Source organism: Schistocerca cancellata, chromosome 6 (assembly GCF_023864275.1).
Source record: "Schistocerca cancellata isolate TAMUIC-IGC-003103 chromosome 6, iqSchCanc2.1, whole genome shotgun sequence".
In the NCBI taxonomy this organism is placed as follows: Eukaryota; Metazoa; Arthropoda; class Insecta; order Orthoptera; family Acrididae; genus Schistocerca; species Schistocerca cancellata.
Window position 1 is genome coordinate 51353001 of NC_064631.1, and position 23550 is coordinate 51376550.

The following is a 23550-nucleotide window of genomic DNA, read 5'->3' on the forward strand; positions in this document are numbered from 1 at the left end:
GTCAGTGTAACTGCAGAAACCGACACACCATCGGCAGGTATGTAGATCATTAGAGTTGCGATTTTGTCTGCCAGGTACGACAGCCATCAGAGTGCGTTAGTGCGTTTATCAGGCCTGGTGCGGTGTACACGGTCCAGTCACGTTCATGTGGCCACCGCCTATGTTCGACGTCGCGCAATAACCACTCACAACGACAGGAGGCAACAATAGTGGCGAAGAGTATATTAAACGTTTTTTTTTTTTGGGGGGGGGGGGGGACACAGAAAACAGTGCAGTCGTTATCGTAATGTGAATATTGAGCGATTTATCTGCCGTCCAAATGGGCATGATCATTGGACTTTGGGCCAGGGTGGAATCATTTCTCAAACGGCCAAGTTTGCGAATTTTCGCGTTCCACCATGGTTTAGGTATACCGTGTATGACAAAATGATGCTATCCAAACCTAGCGACGAGGCAACTGTTGTACACCACATGCCACAGATGACAGCAGTGAACGACAGCTGCGAAGATGTGTAAGGGCGAGGAGATGTGCAATAGTTGAATAACTGACCGTCTACATGAACTAAGGGGCTACCAATAGTGTCGTTCAGAGAACGATGGCCCTTATGGGCCTTTGCAGCAGGTGCTTGGCTCATGCATCCATGCTCACTTTTGTTCATTAGCGTCGGTGGCTGGAATTTACACAGTAGTGTCGCAACTAATGGAATGTAGTCGAATTAAGTCTGGTGATGATGAGGGAATTAGATTAGGAAATGAGACACTTAAAGTAGTAAGGGAGTTTTGCTATTTGGGGAGCAAAATAACTGATGATGGTCGAAGTAGGGAGGATATAAAATGTAGACTGGCAGTGGCAAGGAAAGCGTTTCTGAAGAACAGAAATTTGTTAACATCGAGTATAGATTTAAGTGTCAGGAAGTCGTTTATGAAAGTATTTGTATGGAGTGTTGCCATGTACAGAAGTGAAACATGGACGATAAGTAGTTGGGACAAGAGAATAGAAACATTCGAAATGTGGTGCTACAGAAGAATGCTGAAGATTAGATGGGTAGATCACATAACTAATCAGGAGGTATTGAATAGGATTGGGGAGAAGAGAAGTTTGTGGCACAACTTGACAAGAAGAAGGGTCCGGTTGGTAGGACATGTTCTGAGGCATCAAGGGATCACAAATTCAGCATTAGAGGCAGCGTGGAGGGTAAAAATCGTAGAGGGAGACCAAGAGATGAATACACTAAGCACATTCAGAAGGATGTAGATTGCAGTAAGTACTGGGAGATGAAGAAGCTTGCACAGGATAGAATAGCATGGAGAGCTGCATCAAACCAGTCTCAGGACTGAAGACCACAACAACAACAACATCGCAACTAGACGTCCATTGAGTGGTCACAGGCGGCCTTCACAGATGAATCGCCTTTAATGCTCCATTGGACTGATGCCCGCTGGTGCGTACGGCGTGAAACGTCTGAAGGAAAACAAGGAGGCAGCGTTTTGGTCTGGGGAAGGTCTTCATCGCATTCCATAGGTAATATCGTGATTCAGGAATGTATAATAGATCAATACAAGCATGAATACATCGTTGGGGAACATGTTCACCCTTACATGCAGTTTGTTTCTCCTCGGCTCAGTGGCGTCTACCAGCAGGACAATGCAACGTGTCACACATCTCCCAGTAGTACGTGCGTGGCTCGCAGAGCACCAGGAGGAGTTTAGCGTACTTCCCTGACCGCCAACCCCCACCCCACCCCGCTCTTATTTACACCTGGTCGAGGATCTGTGGGACCATATCGATCGATCGGTATGACTGTTCGCGCCATGGATCCTCAACCGAGAGACCTAACACAGCTGGCCACGCACTGGGGTGGACAAAGCTCCACATCTCTGTCGGTACTGTCAGAATCTCATTGACTCTCTTCCTGCTCGTCTTGGAGTGGTCTGCACTGCAGAATGTGGTTATTGAAGGTTATGACACGTGGCCACATTAATGTGACTGGACAGTGTATCAGGGGCAAGAAAAGTGTCAGATGCCAAGTGACCACTTTGAAGGACACAGAGATGCTGTGTACTGGTCTGAGACAGTGTTATTAGCACTTGACACAGTTTGAAAGGTATTTCAGTATGGGTCTCCATTTCGTCTACTGGTCCGTATCCAGATCCGTGGGTTATTCGGATGTGACAATGACCCAATGTTGGACTGCATGGGTACGTGAATGTCCCAGTCGACGACGTCTAACCACCACAAGTAAGGCTCACCGTATTCTGCACCAAGCACTTCGAAGTCCGTGCAGAACTGCACTTGCTATCCAACAACAAATAACAGATTCCCTACAACAGTCTGTGTGATGCCGCACCATTGGTCAGAGATTAGAAGCACCCTGATTATGGAATTACCGTCCTTGCGTAGCCTACTGTTAACGCTACAACACAAAACTTTGCTTCTGGAATGGTGCCATGGCTGAGAAGCATGAACTGTTGATGAATGGGATCGGACTGCGTTCGGGGATGAATCAGGTTGTGCAGTATCGCGCATGACCATCGTCGGCGAGTATGACGGCAACCTGGGAAAAGGCCCATTTTTCCAATGTTTTGGAGAAGAACAGCAGTGTTACGAATACTCCTGACGTCATGATGAGGAAGCCATCGGTCATGACTTCAAATAAGGCTGGTAGTGGTTTAGAGATCTTTGACGGCACAACGCTATGGTGGCGCTCGTCCTCCATCCTGTTGTGTTATCTCTCATGTGGCAGCATTGTACTGCAACTTTCCAACTGGACAACACTTGTCCACACACGGAATGGGTCTCTGTGAAGCGTCTCTATGATGCTGAGGTACTCCCCTGACCATCAAGATTCTCACATATGACCCCGTGTGCCATCAGCTTGGATCTCAGCTTTGCCCCAGTACACATTATCCTGGCTATCAAGGACTACTTACAACATAACACCCTTCCCCATAGAATCAATGGATGCATCAAGGCCAGAGGGGTACAACTTTTTACTGGTAAGTGGGCTCATACTGACAAGTTCTTTGCAAATTTGACTCGATTTTGTAATCACCATGATAAAATCACACACCCTACAAAGCCTTAAAGTTTCATTTCCTTTCTCCTATCCATTTGGGTACACCACCTTTATTGTGAAGTAGTGTATCTTTCTTCCAGGAGTATTAGTCCCTTGAGGTGTGCAGGATGACTGTGAAATTTGGGAAGAAGAAGAGAGATACTAGTGGAACTATAGGTGTGAGGACGGGATACTTCAGTCTGTAAGTGTTGTCCCACATAGGCAACGTTACGGGCTGTACACTTGGTCCACCACAAAGCCTTAGAAGCAATCAGCAAGACTAGTCTGAAGTCTTTCACAGGTGCTTCAGTACCGATATCCAAAGAAAACGCGGAAGTCGTGAGAGCCACGAGATACGGGACAAATCATTTAACATACGCAAAACACGTAATGAAAATTAGGCAGCCACAAGGGAGAAAGTCTTGGAGGAAACAGACTAAGTGCTGTCTGACAGCACTGCTGTCCTCTCCTTCGTTTGCTACATCTTTTCAATCACACTACATTTTCTCTTAACTAATTTTCTGAACAGATCTCCCGAACCAACCACCGTCCTTTTCCAGCTTCTTGTACTCTCTTGACGTATGGTAAATTTCCCTCAAGCGAACCAGTGTCACCGTCACCGTCTGTACGCTTCCTTGTTCAATGGGCTCTGTGTGTAACATATGAATTATCTATGGTACATGAGTAACACATGTATAGTCCAAAACGGCAATACATGTAACAAGACGGTGTCTATTCCTCCTGTAGTTTTATATTACTCGATGGAATAAAACAGTCAATTTCTGTTGTAATACACGTACGTTTTGAGATGAAATACTCATTCTGCTCATGCCACAGCATATTATGGAGTTCCAGGGCTGCACGGGATACTACACAAGCCATGAAGCCCATGTATAGCAGTAGCTATATGTTTCATCCTCAATATATTCAGTACCTACGATACATATACGGTAGAACGCTATGTACACGAACTTCTTTCATTTAGGGCTTACTCCCTTTCTAGCAAACTAATGGCATGTCAAAGGGCGGCCCGCCATCACCAGTTCAACGATCTGCCGGACAGTATTTTCTCATTATGAGAGTGTTAAAGGGGAATCTGTTTTGATTGTTAAAAACCAATAAAAAGCCAAGATCTCAGAAAATATTTTTTTATTCAAGACAAACGATTTAGCCAATCTTAGCTGTCATCTTCAGGTCTTAAACATTCTTTGTAATAAAAGATATTCATTTTACGTTGAACCTCATGCATAACGTGTCAAGTGGATAAAGCTCGGCACATTATAATTGTTTGTCATCGCTAAAATATTTAAAATATGCACAGCACCTTGTCCAAGAGGCCATGTCACAGATCCTTGTTACATGATACAAATACGGTACACAATAGCGCATCTGTGCACATATGCTGACTCTTTATTATGTGTCCAACTAATACTATGACAGTTGCAAAATATCATACGTACGAATAATACTGTATTAGTTAAACACAATGAGGTGTGTGTGTGTGTGTGTGTGTGTGTGTGTGTGTGTGTGTGTCTGTGTCTGTGTGTACGCGCGCGCGTGCTCGTGTGTATGTATGTTCCATATCTCCTCCTAAATCACTTGACTTATTCAAACCATGTACCTTACTGTTACGCAACAATCGCCAATGGGGTAAGACCCATCCATCTATCAATGGGAAAGAGGTGAGGGTGAAAAAGAAGGGTAGACCGCGACAGCGACGCATGAATTCCCAGAATTTATTCGGCCGGTGGTTGAGAATGAGATCACTTGGCGGCTTCCAACAACGTTTCCACATAATTTCAAACCTTTACGAAATTTTTCTCGCTGATAACGACTAAGAAATGATGGAAAGAAATAATTTTACTCCTCAATACTTTTCCATAATTCATGCAGTAAAAGCACCGCATGAGACATGACATTATAACTTATTACTTCTTTACTAATAAATGTATTAGCGACATATTTTACAGGCAGTATGCCCATATATCACAGAATGTGTGCAAAATTCTGTCATTGTGAGACACATAGTTCAAGAGAAATGACGTCATAAACAGTGCGATGAGTGAAAAACTGCCGCATCGTTCATGATTTATTACCTCGTTGCTACTGACTCTATTCGTAATTAATTTGGCAGTCATAATCTGCATATGCCGCTGAATGTGCCTACAATATTATATCATTGGACGACATACAGTTGAGGAGATTTGACGTCCTGAACGGTGAGATGTGTGTACCTACAATACTGTATTTCTTTCTATCTTACCAAGAAGTGAAATATCAATTTTTATAAACTTAGCTTTAAATTTTTTAATGTAACGAAATATTTTCTTTAAAATGTTCATCCTCTATTGCACTCCCTTAGGGGTCGAATTTCCAGAAACACTAAAACTCGTATTTTTTTTATTTATAGCCGAGACGTCAAATAACAGTTGTTATAGATGTAGTCTTGACAGTTCTTTAGTAGTTCTTTAGTATTTATTTATTTTAGAAAAATGTTCACTAACTACTTTATCCCCTTAGTGGTTGAATTTTCAAAAATAGCTAAAACACGTATTTTTTTTACTTTCTGACTGAGGAACCAACTACCAGTATTCGTCGTTCTAGCTTCAAATTCCCTTAATCGCGACATATTTTCAAAAAGTCTTTCATCCTCCTTATCACCCTCTTAGGGATGAAATTTCGGACAATGCCTTCTTAAACGATGCCTACAGAATAAGCACACACTCTCTCTTAGCTTCAAGATTCAAGCAGTCTGGGATGGGCGAAGACGAGTCAATGAATCAGTCTGACCCTATATCACTCACGTAGGCATTGAATTTCCAAAAACAGTGAAAAACGTTTTTCATCATCTATAACCGAGAAGCCAAACACCAATTTTCAAAGATTTAGCTTTAAAAATATGCTCGTAAAACGTTTCAATCCTATTTTATCCCCTTAGAGGTTGAATTTCCCAAAACAGTGACATGAGTATGTTATATTTCTAACAGAAAATCCACATACAAATTTTCATAGAGATATCTTCAGAAATGCTTGCACAATGAAACATTGTTCATAAAAATCTTTTATTCCCCGTTTCACCCACATATGGGTTGAATTTCTAAAAGTAATGAAATACGTAGTTTTTTGTTTATAAATAAGAATCCAAATTTAAATTTTCCTAGATTGAATTTTAGAAATGCTTTCACAATAAAATATTTACATGAGAAACCTCATTCTCTATAGCGGCTCAGTTTCCAAAAACAATGAAACAGGCATTTTTTGTTTGTAACTGAGAATTCAACTACCAATGTTCATACATGCACTCTTAAAAATACTTTAGAAGTTCTTTAATAATTATATATTTTACAAGAAAAGCTTTTACTTACTATTTCACCCCATAGGCTTAAATTTAAAAAAAAATGCTGTAACACGTATTTACTTCTGACCAAGAAAGCGAAAACCAATTTTCGTAGGTCTAGCTTCAAAATTGCTTTAATAGCGACATTTTTTTTAAAAAAAACTTGAATTCCCCCTTAAGGTTGGAATTTCGAAAAATTCTTTCTGAAACAACGCCTGAAGTTTAAGGTCCACATCTTCTCCAAATTTCAAGTTTCTGTCCTTAGCGGTTTGGTGTGAGCGATGCTGAGTCACTCAGTCAGGACACTGGATTTTTATATATAGAGATAATTCTTCGAAGATGGGTGTAAAGTAGTCAGTTTGGGAGTTACATTTATAGAAGGAAACAGAAGTCTGGAAAGATACTGTATTTTTATTGTTTATTTTTATAGTATGTTTTTATCTCTCTCTCTTTGTTATGTTCTACCGGTCAGGACACTCAATGTGTAGCTCAGATCGAATCTATTTGCTCCTGATTTACTATTCTCTTTGTTTTATCATCGGTCAGACGATGGAGCTGTCCAAACGAGTCATTTGGAGATTTGAATTAAATTAAACTGTGCTATTAAGACTGAAGATTATTAGTTACGTTTGTGTAATGTTCCGTATTGATACCTTTATTACCATTATCATTATTATTATTGTTATTATTATTATAAATTGTGCACCTTAACGTATTTCTGCCCAAAGTATCATGAAAATCACACAAGTATGCCTCTGCGCTTTGTCTCAACACGTTCATGTGTACGAGTACAGTGCTATTGTACACGTGAATGTGAATAGATACGATGAGTCGACAAGGAGTCGAATTCACATATACAGTCACACTGTACTTGTGTGTGTGAATATGTAGGACAGTGCTAAGTGGCTGTAATGCTGGATTATCATGAAACGCTTTCTAATTTATAGACAGGAACATACGCTGAGTAGCAAAAGTCTTGGGATACCTCCTAATATCATATCGGACCTCCTTTTGCCTGGCGAAGTGCAGCAGCCCCACTCAGCATGGACTTAACAAGTCCTTGGAAGTCCCTGACATAAATATTGAGGTACTGAGCCATGCTGCCTCTATAGCCGTCCATAACTGAGAAACTGTAGTCGGTGCAGATTTTGTGCACTAACTGACCTCTCCATTATGTCTGATAAATGTTCGACGGGATTCGTGTCGGGCGATCTGGGTAACCAAATCATACGCTCGAACTGTTCAGAATGTACTTCAGACCAATCGCGAACAACTGTGGCCCTGGAACATGGTGCATTGCCATCCATAAAAATTCCATCGTTGTTCGGGAACAGGAAGTCCGTGAATGGATACAAATCGTATCGAAGTAGCCGAGCATAACTATTTACAGCGAGCGATCGTTTCAGTTGGATTAGAAGACTCAGTTCCGTGTAAACAGAGCCTACACCATTATGGAGCCATCACCAGCCTTGACAACTTGAGTCCATGGCTTCGTGGGATCTGAGTCACACTGGAACGGTTTCCCAGTCATCTAGGGTCAAACCGATTTGGTCACAAACGCAGGAGAGGTGCTGAAGGCGACATCGTGCTGTTAGCTAAGGCACTCGCGTCGGCCGCCTGCTGCCAACAGCCCATTAATGGCAAATTCCCTACCGTGTCCTAACCGATACGTTCGTCGTACGTCCATTATAGGTTACTGCCCGGCCTCGGTAGCTGAATTGTCAGCGTGACGGATTGTCAAGCCTCTGGGCACGGTGTAGTGTCCCTTTTGCAATATTCACCCTTATCAAGGGGAAACATAAATAAAACCGACAGTATGTGACTCAAAATTAATTGCAAACATTGTTTTCTCATAGATTTAACTGTAAAAATATACAATATATATATCGATAAATGCAGAAAAGACATTATTTTTATTGTATGAGATTATAATGTGATTATCTTTGTTAGAGTATAAAATACAATGCAATGCTCATTCTTCTGTCTAGTCTGTTTTGTTCTGTTCGTTGTGGTGTGAGCTGGAATAAGGTACGCAAGCTATTGTGCTGCGCTAGCATTTGTTTCTGTCGTAACGTAATTGCAAATATTTAATGGTGTAAACTGTGTCCTAGTGAGAATATATTAGTATAAAGTGATCTCCGTGTGTTATTTCAAGAACCTACGCCACATTTATCTTATGAAAAGAATATTTAATGAAAATTATTTAGCATGTTTCCAGCTGCTGCGGAGCGAGTAACAGTAATCTCTGACTGTTAACAATTAGCCGCCATTACGCGGTACATTTAAAAATATTTTTTCACAGCACAATGTCTGATAGCCGGAGCGGAAGAAATTATGTAAAAATATTCAGCGAGATTAATTGAAGTAATCCAGTGAAATAATTTTATTAAAACTTGTCTATTTTCTGTGATAGTAATAATTTCAGAGCTGAGTACTACTACGCTATTGCATTTACAGTAATTTGTAGGGAGCCTGGCGCTCGATAAAACCAGATATAATACGTAATTGGCAACCTACGAAATTCATTATTTTGCTTATTATATCTCTTTTGTATTTTTTTTGTTGAAAGCTAAAAGTAAAAACTAACTCCACTAAGGATCAGTGACGGATCACGATAAATTAAAGGACAAACGAATTTACTAGGAGAGTGTTTCCGCTAAATAAATAAACAACATTACATTATTTTTTCTTTTAAGAGATATAATAACGGGTTCGATTCCCGGCTGGGTCGGGGGCTTTTCTCCGCCCAGGGACTGGGTGTTGTGCTAACGTCATCATCACGGTATCATCCTCATCGACTGCAGGTCGCCGAAGTAGCCTCAAATTGAAAGACCGGCACCCGGCGAACAGTATGCACGACGGGAGGCCCAAGCCGTACGATAAAATAAAAATATTGGCTTCTGCGGTTATTTCACGCAGTGCTGCTTGTTTGTTAGCACTAGAAACTCTACGCAAACGGCGCTGCTTTCGTTCGTTGGGTGAAGGTCGTCGTGTACTGCGTCGTACGTGGTGAGAGGAAAAGCCCGAAATTCGGTGTTCTCGGCACACTAATGACACAATGGATCTCGGAATACTGAATTACTCAACGATTCCTCGAACAGAATGTCCCATGCGTCTACCTCGAACTATCATTACGCGTTGGAAGTCTGTTAATTCCCATCGTCCGGCCGTAATCACGTGAGAAATCTTTTCACACCAGTAACTTTGTAAGTAGGCTGTTTATGTTTTCTTATTGACAACGTTACGTAGCGCTCTGTACGAAAATCACTGGCTGTGCTGTGTGCAGTCTGTGGCTAGTTTGCATTGTTGTCTGCCATTGTAGTGCTGGGCAGCGGCAGCTGGATGTGAACAGCGCGTAGCGTTGCGCAGTTGGAAGTGAGCCGCCAGCAGTGGTGGATGTGGGGAGAGAGATGGCGGAGTTTTGATAATTTGTAATACTGGATATTATGAACTACTATATATATTATGACTGTTAAGGTAAATACATTGTTTGTTCTCTATTATCATCTTTCAATTGCTAACTATGCCTATCAGTAGTTAGTGCCTTCCGTAGTTTGAATCTTTTATTTAGCTGGCAATAGTGGCGCTCGCTGTATTGCAATAGTTCGAGTAATGAAGATTTTTGTGAGGTAAGTGATTTGTGAAAGGTATAGATTAATGTTAGTCAGGGCCATCCTTGTGTAGGGATTTCTGAAAGCCAGATTGCGTTGCGCTAAAAATATTGTCAGTTTAAGCACAGTCTTGTGTACAACTTTCAATTGCTAACTATGCCTATCAGTAGTTAGTGCCTTCTGTAGTTTGAATCTTTTATTTAGCTGGCAATAGTGGCGCTCGCTGTATTGCAGTAGTTCGAGTAATGAAGATTTTTGTGAGGTAAGCGATTTGTGAAAGGTATAGTTTAATGTTAGTCAGGGGCATTCTTTTGTAGGGATTTCTGAAAGCCAGATTGCGTTGCGCTAAAAATATTGTGTCAGTTTATGCACAGTCTTGTGTACAATTTTTCTAAGGGGACGTTTCAACTTGAGCACAAATGAGATCTCCGCGAATGCACTGCCATCTTACACCTCGTGTACGCGATACTACCGCCGTCTGTACGTGTGCATATCGCCATTCCACGACTTTTCTCAGCTCATTGTAACTGTCAATGTACGGCTTCAAATGCTTCGTTTTGCAGTGCTGTGTAACTCGCGTTTAGTACGCTGTTCTATGCCGCGTGACATGTGATGAGGATTTACTCAGTCCTGAAACTCTTTGGTCGCTAATGTACCCGGACTAGGCGGTGCGGCGCTCACCAGCGTGTGGTTGGTGACGAGCAGCGAGATGGAGTCGTTGGAGGTGTCGAGGACGGCGAGGCTGCCGTCGTCGGCCTGATAGACGAACTGCGTGCGCGTCACCCAGGCTGGCGGCAGCCGCTCCGGAGTCAGGTCGCCCTCCAGGAACTCCTCCAGCTTCATGCGCTGGCCGCTCCAGTAGAGCAGCTCGTCCACGTAGCCCAGCAGGTAGATGGCCGTCACGATGCCCGCGATCACCAGCCCGATCACGACCAGCGACAGCACGATGCTGCGCCAGTTGTGGCCGTCGCCCACCGTCGGGTACACCAGGTCCTGCAACACGCCACGCCGCCCGGCCACGTCAGCAGCGCTCGTGGGGCGCGGCAACTGGGCGAGGCGCCTGCTGGCCGCGGAATCAGCCGTAGCAGGGTGTCGGAGTGACAGAATTAGCAGAAGTGGATGACACGTGTGATGGGGCAATAGCGTACTTCCTTACAATTCTGACCTTTGTGTTGTTCACCTCAGATTCCTACAATACTCACCTTGAAGTGTGGGAGGTATATACAGGGTGTTTCAAAAATGACCGGTATATTTGAAACGGCAATAAAAACTAAACGAGCAGCGATAGAAATACACCGTTTGTTGCAATATGCTTGGGACAACAGTACATTTTCAGGCAGACAAACTTTCGAAATTACAGTAGTTACAATTTTCAACAACAGATGGCGCTGTAGCCTCTCCCCGACGTTATTCAATCTGTATATTGAGCAAGCAGTAAAGGAAACAAAAGAAAAATTCGGTGTAGGTATTAAAATCCATGGAGAAGAAATAAAAACTTTGAGGTTCGCCGATGACATTGTAATTCTGTCAGAGACAGCAAAGGACTTGGAAGAGCAGTTGAACGGAATGGATGGTGTCTTAAAGGGAGGATATAAGATGAACATCAACAAAAGCAAAACGAGGATAATGGAATGTAGTCGAATTAAGTCGGGTGATGTTGAGGGTATTAGATTAGGAAATGAGACACTTAAAATAGTAAAGGAGTTTTGCTATTTGGGGAGCAAAATAACTGATGATGGTCGAAGTAGAGAGGATATAAAATGTAGACTGGCAATGGCAAGGAAACCGTTTCTGAAGAAGAGAAATTTGTTAACATCGAGTATAGATTTAAGTGTCAGGAAGTCATTTCTGAAAGTATTTGTATGGAGTGTAGCCATGTATGGAAGTGAAACATGGACGGTAAATAGTTTGGACAAGAAGAGAATAGAAGCTTTCGAAATGTGGTGCTACAGAAGAATGCTGAAGATTAGATGGGTAGATCACATAACTAATGAGGAAGTATTGAATAGGATTGGGGAGAAGAGAAGTTTGTGGCACAACTTGACCAGAAGAAGGGATCGGTTGGTAGGACATGTTCTGAGGCATCAAGGGATCACCAATTTAGTATTGGAGGGCAGCGTGGAGGGTAAAAATCGTAGGGGGAGACCAAGAGATGAATATACTAAGCACAATCAGAAGGATGTAGGTTGCAGTAGCTACTGTGAGATGAAGAAGCTTGCACAGGATAGAGTAGCATGGAGAGCTGCATCAAACCAGTCTCGGGACAGAACACCACAACAACAACATGGCGCTGCGGTCTGGGAAACTCTATAGTACGATATTTTCCACATATCCACCATGCGTAGCAATAATATGGCGTAGTCTCTGGTAATTTCATACCCAAAACCTTTGACAACGTGTCTGGTGGAATGGCTTCACATGCAGATGAGATGTACTGCTTCAGCTGTTCAATTGTTTCTGGATTCTGGCGGTACACCTGGTCTTTCAAGTGTCCCCACAGAAAGAAGTCACAGGGGTTCATGTCTGGCGAATAGGGAGGCCAATCCACGCCGCCTCCTGTATGTTTCGGATAGCCCAAAGCAATCACACGATCATCGAAATATTCATTCAGGAAATTAAAGACGTCGGCCGTGCGATGTGGCCGGGCACCATCTTGCATAAACCACGAGGTGTTCGCAGTGTCGTCTAAGGCAGTTTGTACCGCCACAAATTCACGAAGAATGTCCAGATAGCGTGATGCAGTAATCGTTTCGGATCTGAAAAATGGGCCAATGATTCCTTTGGAAGAAATGGCGGCCCAGACCAGTACTTTCTGAGGATACAGGGACGATGGGACTGCAACATGGGGCTTTTCGGTTCCCCATATGCGCCAGTTCTGTTTATTGACGAAGCCGTCCAGGTAAAAATAAGCTTCGTCAGTAAACCAAATGTTGCCCACATGCATATCGCCGTCATCAATCCTGTGCACTATATCGTTAGCGAATGTCTCTCGTGCAGCAATGGTAGCGTCGCTGAGGGGTGGCCGCGTTTGAATTTTGTATGGATAGAGGTGTAAACTCTGGCGCATGAGACGATACCTGGACATTGACGTCATTTGGACCGCAGCTGCAACACGGCGAACGGAAACCCGAGGCCGCTGTTGGATCACCTGCTGCACTAGCTGCGCGTTGCCCTCTGTGGTTGCTGTACGCGGTCGCCCTACCTTTCCAGCACGTTCATCCGTCACGTTCCCAGTCCGTTGAAATTTTTCAAACAGATCCTTTATTGTATCGCTTTTCGGTCCTTTGGTTACATTAAACCTCCGTTGAAAACTTCGTCTTGTTGCAACAACACTGTGTTCTAGGCGGTGGAATTCCAACACCAGAAAAATCCTCTGTTCTAAGGAATAAACCATGTTGTCTACAGCACACTTGCACGTTGTGAACAGCACACGCTTACAGCAGAAAGACGACGTACAGAATGGCGCACCCACAGACTGCGTTGTCTTCTATATCTATCATATCACTTGCAGCGTCATCTGTTGTTGAAAATTGTAACTACTGTAATTTCTAAAGTTTGTCCGCCTGAAAATGTACTGTTGTCCCAAGCATATTGCAACAAACGGTGTATTTCTATCGCTGCTCGTTTAGTTTTTATTGCCGTTTCAAATATACCGGTTATTTTTGAAACACCCTGTAATAAGTCTATTGAATAAAAAACATAAAATGCTGCAAATGTTCAATCCCACCCCATATTTTAGTTAAAACTCGAACTCCCTCCTCCATCAGCTCTGAGTAGTGGTACCGTTTTCTTTTATTGATGTTTCAATGCTGCACAACGGGAATATTCAGAGCGCGTTAAGGATGGTGCAGTTCCCGTTTAATGTCGTTAACGGTTCCAGGTATCCAAGAGCGGTTTTCAGCAAATGTTAGTCCGCAGAGTTGCACGACATTTTGTTTCATGCTTAATACTCTCAACTGTTTAATAAACTGAGATACTGAACGAAGCACAGTATCTGATCGCTGCGCGGAGTGGCCGCGCGTTTAGAGGCACCCTGTCACGGATTGCGCGGCTCCTCTCACCGGAGGTTCCAGTACTCCCTTGGGCATGGGTGTGTGTATTGTTCATAGCACAAGTCAGTTTAAGTTAGTTTAAATAGTGTGTAGGTTGAAGTGCCAATGACTTTCGCAGTTTGTTTCCTTAAAATTCACACATTTTGAGTATTTGATCAGAAGTATCCGGATACCTGAGGTCACGAGAGGCGTACCCGCCAGTACAAAAACAGGCAGTGAGTATTGTGTTGTCAACAGGGAAGCAGTAACACCAGATTGGGTCGGTCAGGGCAGCTCTGGAACTTCGAACTTGGACTAGTCGTTGGATATGACCTGAGTACTAGATCAATGAGGAACATTGCAACGTTTCTAATGTAACCCAGTCGACTGTTGTTGTCATTCTGAAGTGGAAACGAGAAGGAAGAATCACAGCGAAACCAAGACGAAGCAGACAAGAATTGTGGATAGTGGTTGCGAAAAGTCATTTGAAATCATTGGAAGGAATCACTTGTCACTTGAAAAGTGATGCCAGCATACCAGCTAGTACAGTTATTGCGCATAAGTCATTAAAAAGAGTGGCATACAATGATGGAGCATTTCTTCAGCCAGAACACAGTGACGCCTGAGGTGTTGTGGAGAGCGATGTCACTGGACCGCGGGTGACAGGAGACAAATGATTTGCAATGATGAATCACGAAGTATATGAACACATTTTTACAATAGAGCGTACTGCCTACAATAGAGGAAGTGTTCAAATGATTCAAATGGCTCTGAGCACTATGGGACTTAACATCTATGTTCATTAGTCCCCTAGAACTTACAAGGGAACCTCCCCATCGCACCCCCCTCAGATTTAGTTATAATTTGGCACAGTGGATAGGCCTTGAAAAACTAAACACAGATCAATCGAGAAAACAGGACGAAGTTGTGTGGAACTATGAAAAAATAAGCAAAATATACAAACTGAGTAGTCCATAGGCAGCATAGGCTACATAAAGGATAATATGGGCACAGGAGCGCCGTGGTCCCGTGATCAGCGTGAGCGGCTGCAGAAAACGAGGTCCTTGGTTCAATTCTTCCCTCCAGTAAAAAGTTTAAATTTTTATTTTCAGACAATTATCAGAGTTCAGGAACTCACACATAATCAATTTCGCTCTCCAAACTTCCAGGACATGTTCAGATTTGCTTGGACACATGCAGATTTGCTTGGACATATGTAGGATTCGACGGTCTATACACGGAAAAATTTGAAAACGTTAAAAACGTATGTTTTCACAGAGCACAGAGAAAACTGTGCGACTGTGAAACTGTTGCATTCATTAGTTGCAGTTTATGTGACACAATCTTATGTTTTCAATACTTTTTTGGGAGTGACTATCACATCCACAAGAAAACCTAAATCGGGCAAGGTAGAAGAATCTTTTACCCATTCGCCAAGTGTGCAAGTGTGCAAGTATGGGTCGACAGCATATTCCTGTCATGTGACGCACATGCCGTTACCAGTGTCGTAAAGAATATATCAGACGTGTTTTCCTGGATCAAATGTTTTCGGTTCCCATTGGAGAGGCACGTCCTTTCGTCTACTAATCGCACGGTTTTGCGGTGCGGTCACAAAACACAGACACTAAACTTATTTCAGTGAACAGAGACGTCAATGAACGAACGGACAGATCATAACTTTGCAAAAATAAAGTAAGTAAACTTTTCGCTCGAGGGTACACTTGAAACAAGGACCTCTCGCTCCGCAGCTGCTCACGCTAACCACATGACCACAGCACTCCTGCGGCCGTATTATCCTTCATGTTGCCTATGTTAACCATGGACTACTCAGTTTGTATATTTTGCTTATTTTTTCATAGTTCCACACAACTTCTTCCTGTTTTCTCGACTGATCTGTGTTCAGCTTTTCAAGGCCTATCCACTGTGCCAAATTATAACTAAATCTGAGGGGGGTGCGATGGGGAGGTTCCCTTGTTAGAACTACTTAAACCTAACTAACCTAAGGACAGCACACAACACCCAGTCATCACGAGGCAGAGAAAATCCCTGACCCCGCCGTGAATCGAACCCGGGAACCCGGAAGCGAGAACGCTACCGCACGACCACGAGCTGCGGACAGAGGAAGTGTTCGAACAGGACGATTGTTGATATAGGATGACAGCGCACTCAATACTAAACCATCATGTCAGACAATGTTTTGTGGACAGTAAGATACCTGAAGAGGATTGGCCTGTCCAAAGTGACGACCTGAACCCAATGCTAGACTCTGGGATGATTTACACTACTGCCCATTAAAATTGCTACACCAAGAAGAAATGCAGATTGTAAACGGGTATTCATTGGACAAATATATTATACTATAACTGACATGTGATTACATTTTCACGCAATTTGGGTGCATAGATCCTGAGAAATCATTACCCAAAACAACCAACTCTGGTCGTAATAACGGCCTTGATACGCCTGGACATTCAGCCAAACAGAGCTTGGATGGCGTGTACAGGTACAACCGCCCATGCAGCTTCAACACGACACCACAGTACATCAAGAGTAGTTGACTAGCGTATTGTAACGAGCCAGTTGCTCGGCCACCATTGACCAGACCTTTTCAGTTGGTGAGAGATCTGGAGAATGTGCTGGCCAGGGCAGCAGTCGAACATTTTCTGTATGCAGAAAGGCCCGTACAGGACCTGCAACATGCAGTCGTGCATTATCCTGATGAAATGTAGGGTTTCGCAGGGATCGAATGAAGGGTAGAGCCACGGGTCGTAACACATCTGAAATGTAACGTCCACTGTTCAAAATGCCGTCAATGCGAACAAGAGGTGACCGAGACGTGTAACCAGTGGCACCCCATAACATCACGCCGTGTGATACGCCAGTATGGCGATGACGAATACACGCTTCCAATGTGCGTTCACCGCGATGACGCCAACTACGGATGCGATCATAATGATGCTGTAAACAGAACCTGGATTGATCCGAAAAAATGACGTTTTGCCACTCGTGCACCCAGGTTCGTCGTTAAGTACACCATCGCAGGCGCTCCTGTCTGTGATGCAGCGCCAAGGGTAACCGCAGGCAGCCATGGTCTCCGAGCTGATAGTCCATGCTGCTGCAAACGTTGTCGAACTGTTAGTGCAAATGGTTGTTGTCTTGCAAAAGTCCCCATCTGGTGACTCAGGGATCAAGACGTGGCTGCACGATCCGCTACAGCCATGCGGATAAGATGCCTGTCATCTCGACTGCTAGTGATATGAGGCCGTTGGGATCCAGGACGGCGTTCCGTATTACCCTCCTAAACACACCGATTCCATATTCTGTTAATAGTCACTGGATCTCGACCGACGCGAGCAGCAATGTCGCGATACGATAAACTGCAATCGCCATAGGGTACAATCCAAACTTTATCAAAGTCGGAAACGTGATGGTATGCATTACACGAGGCATCACAACAACGTTTCACTAGGCAACGCCGGTCAACTGCTGTCTGTGTACGAGAAATCGGTTGGAAACTTTCCTCATGTCAGCACGATATAGGTGTCGCCACCGGCGCCAACCTCGTGTGAATGCTCTGAAAAGCTAATCATTTGCATATCACAGCATCTTCTTCCTGTCGGTTAAATTTTGCGTCTGTAGCACGTCATCTTCGTGGTGCAGCAGTTTTAATGGCCAGTAGTGTAGAACGTCGGCTACAGCCCCAGGTGTCGAACATTACTTTCTCTGGTGTCGGCTCTTGAGGAAGAATGGGCTACCATTGGAGAAGAGTTCACGCTGTCGTAAATACAGGGTGATTCAAAAAGAATACCACAACTTTAGGAATTTAAAACTCTGCAACGACAAAAGGCAGAGCTAAGTACTATCTGTCGGCGAATTAAGGGAGCTATAAAGTTTCATTTAGTTGTACATTTGTTCGCTTGAGGCGCTGTTGACTAGGCGTCAGCGTCAGTTGATGCTAAGATGGCGACCGTTCAACAGAAAGCTTTTTGTGTTATTGAGTACGGCAGAAGTGAATCGACGACAGTTGTTCAGCGTGAATTTCGAACGAAGTATGGTGTTAAACCTCCTGATAGGTGGTGTATTGAACGTTGGTATAAACAGTTTACAGAGAACGGGTGTTTGTGCAAAGGGAAAAGTTCTGGACGGCCGAGAACGAGTGATGAAAATGTAGCACGCATCCAGCAAGCATTTGTTCGCAGCCCAGGAAAATCGACTCGCAGAGCTAGCAGACAGCTGCAAATTCCACAATGAACTGTATGGAGAGTCTTACGAAAAAGGTTAGTTATGAAACCTTATCGTCTGAAATTGGTTTAAGCACTGTCTGCAGCTGATAAGATTAAAAGAATCGATTTCTGTGATTTTATCCTTGCTCAAATGGAAACAGATGAATCTTTCGTTTCAAAGATTGTGTTTAGTGATGAAGCAACTTTCCACACTAACGGGAAAGTCAACCGTCACAATGTCTGTATATGGGGCACTGAGAATCCGCGGGAAACAACGCAGTATGAACGTGACTCGCCTAAGGTGAACGTTTTCTGTGCCATTTCAGCCAATAAAGTTTTTGGTCCCTTTTTCTTCGAAGGTGCTACTGTAACTGGACTACAGTATCTGGAGATGTTAGAGAATTGGCTGTTCCCTCATCTCGAACAAGAAGCACAACAATTCATATTTCAGCAGGATGGAGCGCCACCACATTGGCACTTATCTGTCCGTAACTACCTGAACGTCAACTACCCGAGGCGATGAATCGGCCGCCAGGCAGCCCGTGACAGAGCACTTCATCACTGGCCTCCAAGACGCCCTGATCTTACCCCCTGCGATTTTTCCTTATGGGGGTGTGTTAAGGATATGGTGTTTCGGCCACCTCTCCCAGCCACCATTGATAATTTGAAACGAGAAATAACAGCAGCTATCCAAACTGTTACGCCTGATATGCTACAGAGAGTGTGGAACGAGTTGGAGTATCGGGTTGATATTGCTCGAGTGCCTGGAGGGGGCCATATTGAACATCTCTGAACTTGTTTTTGAGTGAAAAAAAAACCTTTTTAAATACTCTTTGTAATGATGTATAACAGAAGGTTATATTATGTTTCTTTCATTAAATACACATTTTTAAAGTTGTGGTATTCTTTTTGAATCACCGTGTATGACTATCCTCGTGTTTTCAGTACCTTTAGAAAGCCATTAAGAAAGCACATAGTTCCATAAAAATGCTTGCTTAAGTATCTCGGTTGTTACAAGAGTTGAAAATATTAAACATGGTAGAAAACTACGTCTCTCTGTGCGTCATGTCATTTCTCGGAGACCTCGTTTCGACATCTTCGATCGTTCACAAAATAAAACAGATATTACTACCTCCATCTTTCCGTAATCCGAGCTTGTGCTCCGTCTCTAACGACCTCGTTGTTGACGGGACGTTATGCACTGATCTTCTCCTGCTAGCGATAACTGTTACCGACGAAACCCACCCTCACGTGATCGTTAATTCATTGGGTGAGTTATAGTTTTTTTAGTGTTTGTGTGTGATCGAAACACGTTGACTGTGCGAAAACAACTTTTGCAAACGAAAAATGCAATAAATTCGACTGTTGACTAGAATGAGATAAATTTTCTGGACCTGTAATTGATTGAAATGGGGTGTAATTACATTTCTGCAACTGGGCCACCTAAGATTTTTATCTAACATTGACAGCAGATGATGTACCTGAGAGAAAATTTTCGTAATTAATAATCTGTTTACTATAAATTAGGTACTGCAGTATTGTCATGGTTGTGGTCGGATTTCATACTTATATTACTTTATTTCCTCCAGTTCTCTCGAATACTACATAACAAATATGACAGTAAAGAATGTTTATTTAAGTTGTATGTTATTTGCTGAGTAGTTGTCTAATAATATTAATTTCAGCTTTAGATTAGTAGGTTCCGTTCTCTTCAGCGTGAGAAGAAAAGATAATAGCCTACGTAGAGCAGGGATGATGACTGTCATAAACGTCGAGCCTTCGCGTCGCCTATAGTAATCATTATATCGCCGCTGACTGGCACAGAATTGCTATTTACGGTTCAAAAATAATGAACAAAACTCTTCTCTTAAAACTGTCGTGCCTAAAATAATTCACCAACGTTTCGTCCCATAAATTAATCTCCCAGCTCCAGCATGTGCTAAAAATTATAATTTGTTCTTCTGATAAAATTAATTTCAGTCACCCCACAAGATTCAGTATAGGCAAATCCAAAGCAGCTTTTCACTAGCTTTGCAACTTAAATAAATACTTGTCGGTGTTATAAATTCTGTACATTAGAGTAGAAAAGCCAGTGTGGTAAAACAAACTCAGAACCATTCAACTCATGTATGGTTACAAAAATTACGGTAAATAGCTCACAGAAAAAAAAACAGAGACAATATGTGATCGTTACACTGAGGGGCAGTGGCCTTCGGCGCATTACGGCATTTGACCACAAAGTTGAGGCCCGCATCTCGTGGTCGTGCGGTAGCGTTCTCGCTTCCCACGCCCGGGTTCCCGGGTTCGATTCCCGGCGGGGTCAGGGATTTTCTCTGCCTCGTGATGGCTGGGTGTTGTGTGCTGTCCTTAGGTTAGTTAGGTTTAAGTAGTTCTAAGTTCTAGGGGACTGATGACCATAGCTGTTAGTCCCATAGTGCTCAGAGCCATTTGAACCATTTGAACAAAGTTGAGAGCGCGGTCCGTCTGCAAAGGCGTCACGCGTACTCCCCGTGACCAGCCCTTGCATCGCATTTTCTGTAGCCAGACAACAAAGATGTATTTCAAGACATAAAACAAACTGTACAACTGCTTGTATGGACGCAAGTCGACGACTACAGTTAGCGAGTTTCGCCGACAATTTCTTGGTACTATACTACACAATGTGGGACTACGTAACTGTAAAGAGGCCCCGTGTTATACTGAACGTGATGTTTGAAGCTATTTGAGTCTCGTTATTTCTTAACGCTAGGGCGACGCTCGAGTGGATCGCGTGATGTCACTTGATGTCGAGCGACGATTTAGTGGCCAGTGCTGCGTTGTAAGTGATCCGTTTGAAGCTTGTTGAGAGTACAGTTCTGCAAAAAGCCTTTTTAAATCGAACAAATGTTTATTGTTGAAAATTATTTCACGTAAATTATTTAAAATGTTAAATGAAAGATTCAATATAAAATATTCGGAGACGACAATCCTGCAAACAGTGTTGCGCAAAACTGATCACTAAATTTAGAGCAACAGATTCAATCGCTAACGGCATACGCAACCGTGTAAAGATAGTTTGTTCGCCGAAAAAAACCAAAAGTATTCACGAGACTGTGGTAAGAAGTCCACGGAAGTCAACCAGGCGCCAATCATCCCAGTTAAACATCAAACAAACGTCGTGCCAGAACATGTTGAAGCCGTTACATATGCAAGCATACAGAGTATTAAAGCATTGAAAGCGACGGATTAGGCACAACGAAAACACTATTGCGAATTGTTACTCACGCATTTCGCTGATGATTACGTGCACCGAAACCTTTACTTCAACTCAGACAGCCGGCCGCGGTGGTCTAGCGGTTCTGGCGCTGCAGTCCGGAACCGCGGGACAGCTACGGTCGCAAGTTCGAATCCTGCCTCGGGCATGGGTGTGTGTGATGTCCTTAGGTTAGTTAGGTTTAAGTAGTTCTAAGTTCTAGGGGACTTATGACCTAAGATGTTGAGTCCCATAGTGCTCAGAGCCACGGTATGGAGCATAGTTTCAACTTAACTGGTATGTGAGCTCTAATAACACACGTTATTCTTCAGCAGACAATCGCAGGGAACGCACTGAGGTGCCTTTGCATGATTTGAGAGCAGGCGTTTGGTGCGCAGTTTCAGGCAAACGGACTGTAGGCCCCATTTTCTTGAACAACACCGTTAACTCTCAAGTGTATGTAATGGAATTGTTGGAACTATTCACAGCGCAGCTAACGGACGAAGAACGAGAGCAGGCGTTTTTCCAGTAAGATGGGGCTTCGGCGCGTACTTCACGTTTTTCGACGTCACGCGGCCATGAAACTTTCACTGAACGAACAGTGTCTGCAGTTTTATGGTCTCCCAGATCGCTCAGTCTGTCTACCTGTGATTTTTATGTGTGGCGTTATTTATAGGATAAAGTCTATCGCAACAACCCAGATACAAATAAAGATTTGAAAACAAATATTCGCAATGCGACTGCGGAAATCACAACAGATGAAATGGCAAAAGTTTCTAGAAACGTGTAGATACGTGTACTCAAGTTTATGGTGTACATTTTCAGTACCTCCTGTGAATTTCTGACCTACTGAATGTTTAGTACGTTGTTTTTCATACTAATAATTTACTATTCTGTAAAAAGACGAGGGCTAGTAGATTTTCTTGGGTAACACAAGAGATATTGAATTTAATGATGAATGGAGAAAATGATGAATGGAGAAAATATAAAAATGCAGTAAATTAAGCAGGCGAAAAGGAATAAAAACGTCTCAGAAATGAGATTCATAGAAAGTTAAAATTGGCTAAGCAAGGATAGCTAGAGGACAAATGTAAGCATGTAGAGGCATATCTCATTAGGGGAAAGATGGATACTGCCTACAGGAAGATTAAAGAGACCTTTGGAGAAAAGAGAACCACTTGTATGAATATCAAGAGCGCAGATGGAAAACCAGTTCTAAGCGAAGAAGTGAAAGCAGAAAGGTGGAAGGAGTATATAGAGGGTCTATACAAGGGCGATGTACTTGAAGACAATATTATGGAAGTTGAAATGGGAGATATCATACTGCGTGAAGAGTCTGACAGAGCACTGAAAGACGTGAGTCGAAACAAGGCCCCGGGAGTAGACAACATTCCATTAGAACTACTGAAAGCCTTGGGAGAGCGTGCCATGACAAAACTCTACCATCTGGTGTAAAAGATATATGACACAGGTAAAATAACCTCAGATTTCAAGAAGAATATAATAATTACAATCCCGAGGAAAGAAAGTGTCGACATATGTGAAAATTACCAAACTATCAGTTTAACAAGTCACGGCTGCAAAATACTAACACGAATTCTTTACAGACGAATGGAAAAAACAGTTTGGATTTCGTAGAAATGTTGGAACACGCGAGGCAATTCTGCCACTACGAGTTATCTTAGAATATAGATTAACGAAAGGCAAACCCACTTTCCTAGCATTTGTAGACTTAGAGAAAGCTTTTGAGAATGTTGACTGGAATACTCTCTTTCAAATTATGAACGTGACAGGGGTCAAATACAGGGATCGAAAGGCTACTAACAATTTGTACAGAAACCAGGCGGCAGTTGCAAGAATCGAGGGGCACGAAAGGAAGCAGTGGTTGGGAAGGGAGTGAGACAGGGTTTTAGCCTATCCCCGATGTTAGTCAGTCCGTATATTGAGCAAGCAGTAAAGGGAACAAAAGAAAAACATGGAGTAGGAATTAAAATCCATGGAGAGAAACTTTGACGTTAGCCGATGACATTGTAATTCTGTCAGAGGCAGCAAAGGACGTG

At 43.0% G+C, this 23550-nt stretch overlaps 1 protein-coding gene across 4 annotated transcripts in view; it reads right to left on the minus strand.

Moving 5' to 3' along the window:
• The window catches only part of LOC126191140 (inactive dipeptidyl peptidase 10), a 1759372-nt gene that overhangs the window by 478898 nt on the left and 1256924 nt on the right, over positions 1 to 23550 (minus strand). For all 4 annotated transcript variants that reach the window (XM_049931893.1, XM_049931895.1, XM_049931894.1 and 1 more), the window contains exon 5: positions 10686 to 10997. In XM_049931893.1, the coding sequence (XP_049787850.1) occupies positions 10686 to 10997 (312 nt within the window). The remainder of the gene's footprint in view (positions 1 to 10685; positions 10998 to 23550) is intronic.